This window comes from Rhizophagus irregularis, chromosome 2, assembly GCF_026210795.1.
Source record: "Rhizophagus irregularis chromosome 2, complete sequence".
Classification (NCBI taxonomy): domain Eukaryota; kingdom Fungi; phylum Glomeromycota; class Glomeromycetes; order Glomerales; family Glomeraceae; genus Rhizophagus; species Rhizophagus irregularis.
The window spans coordinates 3,823,522-3,830,197 of NC_089430.1; the positions used below are offsets into that span (position 1 = coordinate 3,823,522).

A 6,676-nucleotide genomic window follows, 5' to 3' on the forward strand; every position below is an offset into this window, starting at 1 on the left:
GGATCACCCCATGTGGGTATCAACCACCAGGATCACCAACCAGGATCCCAGAAGTGGGGAATCGAACCCCATAACCATGCTACCTGTTCTGTGCACGAACACCTTGGTTGGCCTAAAACCTAACAGAAGGTCTAACTACTACTAAGACATTGCACCCTCAGCTTTACCATCTAGGACGACCATCTAGCCATTACTGACCCCAAGCGGTATCGTGCGACCACCTGCATATGCTCCCCCCAGCGCATAGAAACACCTCAGCGGACAGGACTGCGCACATGCCAATGGCCTCATAGTGGAACGTTAAAAGGACACCATGACACTTAGCTTGAAATGTGCGGCCTAACCGTACACACTAATTCACCATGACAGTCCAACTACACTAATCCCCGTACCTTCACGCTATTGGTTGTAGCATTCGCAGTAAAATTCTTTTTTATTTTCGTGGTCGGGAATCGAACCTGCGACCTCACCATACTCAGGCTTACAATGAGCTTTCAGTAACTAAACACCGAGATAGGCGACCAACCCTAGTTTTATCCTTTTCCTTTGCTAATGTTTACGGCCAGACCACCCATTGCCTCTTAATAATTAATCTCAGGTCTTCATATTCTATCATCTTCAACGCAACCATTATACCGCACTTAATTCCTCAGTAACAGCACCACTATAGAAGACATCCCCCATCGGGCCATTATAGGCTGATCTGAAGCTAAGACACGCCGCCTACTCATCCTATACCCATTGCATGATACTATACTCAATTTATTTAACGACCTTTAGAGAGCATCTACTTTCATGGAGGACTTTCGACAGGTAACATCAACCATCTAAGTACCCTTCCATACCACCATTTTAGGTACTAAGTCTCATTCAAAGCGCCACTACAGCCCGCGATTACCTAGCACCGATAGTACAGTTGTTTACCCCAAGGGTATACTGTACGACCACTCGTACATGGTAAGTAGCTTCTCGTCCAGGTATCACCCCTTATGGCGGTATCAACCACCAGGGATCACCAACCTAGATCGTTAAGTGGGGTCGAACCCCATAACTACGCTACCTGTTCTGCGCACGAACACCTTGGTTGGTCTCGCACCTAACAGAAGGTCAAACTACCACTATGACATTGCACCCTCAGCTTTACCATCTAGGACGACCATCTAGCCATTACTGACCACAAGTGGTATCGTGGAGTGACCACCTGAACAGGAAGTCCCCCCCAAGGTATAGTAGTGACCTCAAGGACAGGACTGCGCACATACCAATGGCCTCGTAGGGAACGTTAGAAGGACACGCACCCTTAGTTGAAATGTGCGGCCTAACCGTACACACTAATTCACCATGATGCAGTCCAACTACACTAATCCCTGTACTTTCACGCTATTGGTTGTAGCGTCCGCAGTAAAATTCTTTTTATTTCCGTGGTCATGGGAATCGAACCTGTGACCTCACCATACTCAGGCTTAATGAGGGTCTCAGTGACTAACCACCGAGATAGGGTGACCAACCCTAGTTTTATCCTTTTCCCCTGTACAAACAGTCTTATGACTTTATCTTTTATTTATACTTTGAACTTCGAAAATATAATCGAACAATATTACAAAAATAAGAAAATAAACTAATAAAAAATAAAAAGAGTAGCTTCACGATTCATACAAGTAAAGAAATCTAAACTAAAATAAAATTAAAGCAAAGAAAAACTGAACTATTACAGAATCGCATACCCCAACTTTACCCAAAGGCCAGTGCTGAGTCAACTATCCAACATCCAAAAATCCAGTCCGTTACCAGAAAGAAATCCTAAGAGGTTGAACTGTTAAGCGGCGCAGAAAATCCAAGTGCGAGATCCAAGATCCACCCCGAATTATAGAAGAGAATATCCAAGAAATCCAGGAATCCTGAGAGACTGACGCCAAAGAAGAGTTGTGTTGTTGTGAAGAAGTAGAATTAGGAGAAGCATTTGTAGATGGGCCACGTAATTTGGAAGCAGCCGAGATACCCTGCGACTCTTCCCAAGCATGGAAAAGAACACACTAGCAAGCTAGTCGAATTAATCTTTAACCGAAGTTTTATGTGTAAATTCTGGCTGACATAAAATGTTGTAAAATTTTGTAATTCAATAGAGTAAATTCATCAATCGCTAAAGCGCTGTATATAAATTTCTGATACAGAATGATAAAATTTGTATTCATAAAGAAAGAGGAAAGGAAATAGGAAAGCTTAAAATAAGCATGAAAAAAATGAAGTGTAAAAGGAGAATAATAAAAGGAAGGTAATTAATTAATAAGAAACCAGCGCAATTAGCGCATTAAAAAAACAGGATGAACAAAATCAGCGGGTAATTCCCACGATGTTCGGAAATCAGAAGGAGCAGGGTAAGGATGTGAATCAAACCAAGGTGCACAAACATCCAATAACATTAAGATATCACAAGGTTTAACACGACCTAGTTTGAAAGAAAACCGTGTTTCACTATTCCAAAGATGTGAAAATGTCGAAGAGGAAGCCGATTTGGTGATAACAGATTGAATGGCATCTCGAAGATACTTCTTTGATACCGAGGAAGTATTGTGCTTGGAAATTAATAACCAAAGGAAATTGTAGAAGAGGTACATAAATGAAGCACTATTCGAGAGTATCCTTCAGGACTATATCAATAATGGAACGACTAAAGCCAAGAGTTTTGAAATCTTGATAATCAATAGCAGGGCAGTTCGGACCAACAAAAGGACCAGAGGTGGGTTTGTCAGTGATAAAATGACTTGCAACTACAGAAGAGGGATTCAAAACCACTTTTTGGATAGAACCTGTAAACTTAGAAGACACGAACGCAACAGAAGATTGATGTGAACGTTCTTTTAAACAGAAGGAAACGTCAGGACGTGAGGATACAAGATTACGTATATTCTGGACAATTGAGTAATCAGTAGTAGACATAGTCAAATTATAGGAGGTAGGAGGAATGACTATAGCAGGATCCTTAGTGGCCATCCACATAGAAGAGTCAAGAAGATCGGGGTGAACAACATGTCGTGAAAATTTGCTCCGGTCTGATAAAAGGTCTTTACGCGTACTTCGACGAGCAAGTTGTTTCTTCGTAGGGTGGGAGATAGATTTGTGAGCAGAATATGAGATAAGAGTTCGGGCAGAGAGTGAACCACTGTCGTCTCAAGAACATGATGGAAAGCATAGGATTTGCGGTAGGAAACTCCTAGACGTCGGGAAGTAACGTCTTTATAAAAACCATCAGCGTGTCTTTTAGACACACGATTACAAGGTAAAGCGAAAGGAGGACAAGGAGGAGGGGAAGGAGTGTGAACAAGTTTTTTGTCATGAATATGACAAGCATGCGAAATGAGACATAACATAGGCAGCACGAGTCTTGCAAAACGGGCAACCAAAATAAAGGCCAAGGTAAAAACAAGATTGTTGGTATCGAAATTGAATAAAGGTACGAGAAGACGTCTATTATTACGATGAGAAGATGACCAACGGGCAAGAGAGGTAACCCGTTGTGTTAATAAAAGCTGGCGTAACCTATTAAAATATTTACGTCGAGCATGGGAGGGAATACGGTTTTGTCGGTAAAAGAAAAAGGTTAAAAATTTTGATAAAATAAATTTCAAATTAGGAGAAGGGCGGTCAGATGTAAATTGAAATGGATCCATAGTTGAAAGGAGAGGAGAATTGGTATGAACTGAATAACAATTATCCGAATCAGGAGTGGGGTCCAAAAGAAAGTAACAGTTGCCTCGGCGAATAGAATATAAACGGTTAGAGCTAACATTTCGAGCAGGACGTATCCGTCCATCCAAGATGGTACGTATTGTGAAAGTGTAAGATGAACACTGTACATTATCATGAAGAAGATGGGCTGAAGTAGAAGTTGCCGGTAAAGGTTCCGCAGGTGTACAATTCAAAGAAAGGACTGGAGAAGGGACGTTAATGTCATAATCAGCAGTATCTTCTGAAACTGAAATTCGGGGAGTAATAAGAGAGGAGTCTAGGAATGTATTTTGAAAGGGACTTATAGGTTCAGAAGGACGTGATAAAGGTGGAACCAATAAACGTATTGTAGAAGGAGATAAAACCAGACGCGTAAAAGACAATTTAGTCTTAATTTTCTGTGCGCGCTTAAAAGATGCAGGGGAAATCATAGAGGATACGCGTTTACAAAGAAATTTATGAGTACGCCGTGAAGGGCGTAAACAATTGGTGCGTCGTGTAGAAGGGGTACGATAAATCTAAGATGAGATTAGGATCAGCCTCGTGTTTAGAAGCCCAAATAGCTAATGGAAGAGGAGGTAGATTATCAATCAATGGATCATCATGTGATTGATGATCGTCAACGAGGGGATAGCGAAATCCTTTTCGAATCCGCAGTAGACGAAAGAGTAGCAAATGCAAGTGTAAAAGGCGTTTTTGTTCAGAAAGAGATCATCTACATGAGCGCCAAAAGCGAGTAAGCACGTGACTTGGCGAAGAGTTATCAGGAAGAGAGTTGTAACGAGCAAAAAGAGTTTCTTGTTTAAGGGCGCACTTAGCGCGAAGGTCCTCAACTTCGCGAAGTTTGGAAAGAACTTCATCCCAACTCAAGGTTGAGAAGTCGTGAGAAGAGGCCATAGGCCAGAATAAGAATAGAAAAGATAAAAATAAAAGAAAAAGTAATAAAAAACTTTGGAAAAAAAATTTTTTATTTTTATGTAAATAATGTCGTGAGGGCAACGGGAGAGAGTTCAGTTTTTAGTTTTTCCTAGTTTTATCCTTTTCCTTTGCAAGTGTTTACGGCCAGACCACCCATTGCCTCTTATGAGACTAATCTCTGTGTCCTATCATCTTCAATGGGCAACCATTAAACCGAGTACTTAATTCCTCAGGTAACAGCACCACATAGAAGACATCCCCCATCGGGCCATTTTAGGCTGATCTGGAGCTAGGTACACGCCGCCTACTCATCCTATACCCATTGCATGATACTGATACTCAATTTATTTTACGACCTTTAGAGAGCATCTACTTTCATGGAGGACTTTCGACAGGTAACATCAACCATCTAGTACCCTTCCATACCACCATTTTAGGTACTAAGTCTCACTCAAAGGCCACTACAGCCCGCGATTACCCAGCACCGATAGTACAGTTGTTTACCCCAAGTGGTATACTTTGTAGTGACCACTCAGACAGGAAGTAGCAGGCATCTGTCCAGGATCACCCCTTATGGTGGGTATCAACCACCAGGGATCACCAACCAGGACCCAAGCGAGAAATCGAACCCTATAGCCATGCTACCTGTTCTGTGCACGAACACTTTGGTTGGTCTAAGACCTAACAGAAGGTCAAACTACCACTAAGACATTGCACCCTCAGCTTTACCATCTAGGACGACCATCTAGCCATTACTGACCCCAAGTGGTATCGTGGAGTGACCACCCAGACAGGAAGTCCCCCCGCGGTATAGTAGTAACCTCAGGACAGGACTGCGCACATGCCAATGGCCTCCATAGGGAACGTTAGAAGGACACCATGACCCTTAGTTGAAATGTGCGGCCTAACCGTACACACTAATTCACCATGATGCAGTCCAACTACACTAATCCCCTGTACCTTCACGCTATTGGTTGTAGCGTCGCAGTAAAATTCTTTTTATTTCCGTGGTCATGGGAATCGAACCTGCGACCTCACCATACTCAGGCTTAATGAGGGTCTCAGTGACTAACCACCGAGATAGGGTGACCAACCCTTAGTTTTATCCTTTTCCGATCACTGGCTGACGAGTTATTCAACAAAATGTTAAACATCGGCATTATAATATTTCTTGATTTACGTTTACTGCGCCATTTAACATTTTGCTAGATTTCTCAGTACCTAGTGATTGTAAAAAGACGATTTATAGCTCGTTGGAATCGCCTCATCGAGACGAATCGAATGGTGGTAAGCTCATCTCTCTATGATCAATATATTGACGGAGTTATTACTTAAAAACTATTTAATATTTTTTAATTTCGGAAATTGATCTAGTGATTGGATTTCAATGTATCTTATACCATTAGATTTGTCTCATCAAGACGAATCGAATGGTAGTAAGATCGTTTTTCTAGGATCAATATTGGCAGAGTTATTATACAAAAACCATTAATATTTTTTTAATTTCGGAAATTAATCTAGTGATTGGATTTCGACGTATTTTATACCATTAGAACCGTCTCATCAAGACGAATCGAATGGCGGTAAGATCATCTTTCTACGATTAACATTGGCAAAGTTACGATACAATAAAGTTTTAAGTATAATTCTGGCTAAAATTATGTTAATTTTTGGCCGGAATTATGACATACAAATATAAGAAATTTTTTATATAGTCACATCTCTTTATAATCACCAAATATGGACTGTCCCAAATGTGTGACTATAAAGAGAGTTGACTGTATATATGAATTATTTTGTAAAATTTAAATAGCAATTTATAATATTTTTTTTATTTATTTAACTTTATAATTAATAGAATTTCATATCAATTTAATTTTATTTAATTATATTATATAATAAGGGGAGTTACATATATTACGTAATATTCATTTTAATATAAACTTACTCCCCTCTCCCCTTTGTCAGATTTAATAACCAATCAAATTATAATATTTATAAATTATATATTTTATTAAGTGTAACGTAAAAT

General features: G+C 40.2%; 1 protein-coding gene across 1 annotated transcript; it reads right to left on the reverse strand.

The window, feature by feature from the left end:
- Nucleotides 1-3,246: 3,246 nt before the first annotated feature.
- On the reverse strand, nucleotides 3,247-4,623 carry OCT59_012203 (uncharacterized protein; the record flags this gene model as incomplete). Its single annotated transcript, XM_066134310.1, has 3 exons — nucleotides 3,247-3,255; nucleotides 3,456-4,244; nucleotides 4,471-4,623. The coding sequence occupies 3 exons, from the start codon at nucleotides 4,621-4,623 to the stop codon at nucleotides 3,247-3,249; spliced, it is 951 nt and encodes a 316-aa protein (XP_065989587.1).
- Nucleotides 4,624-6,676: the final 2,053 nt, after the last annotated feature.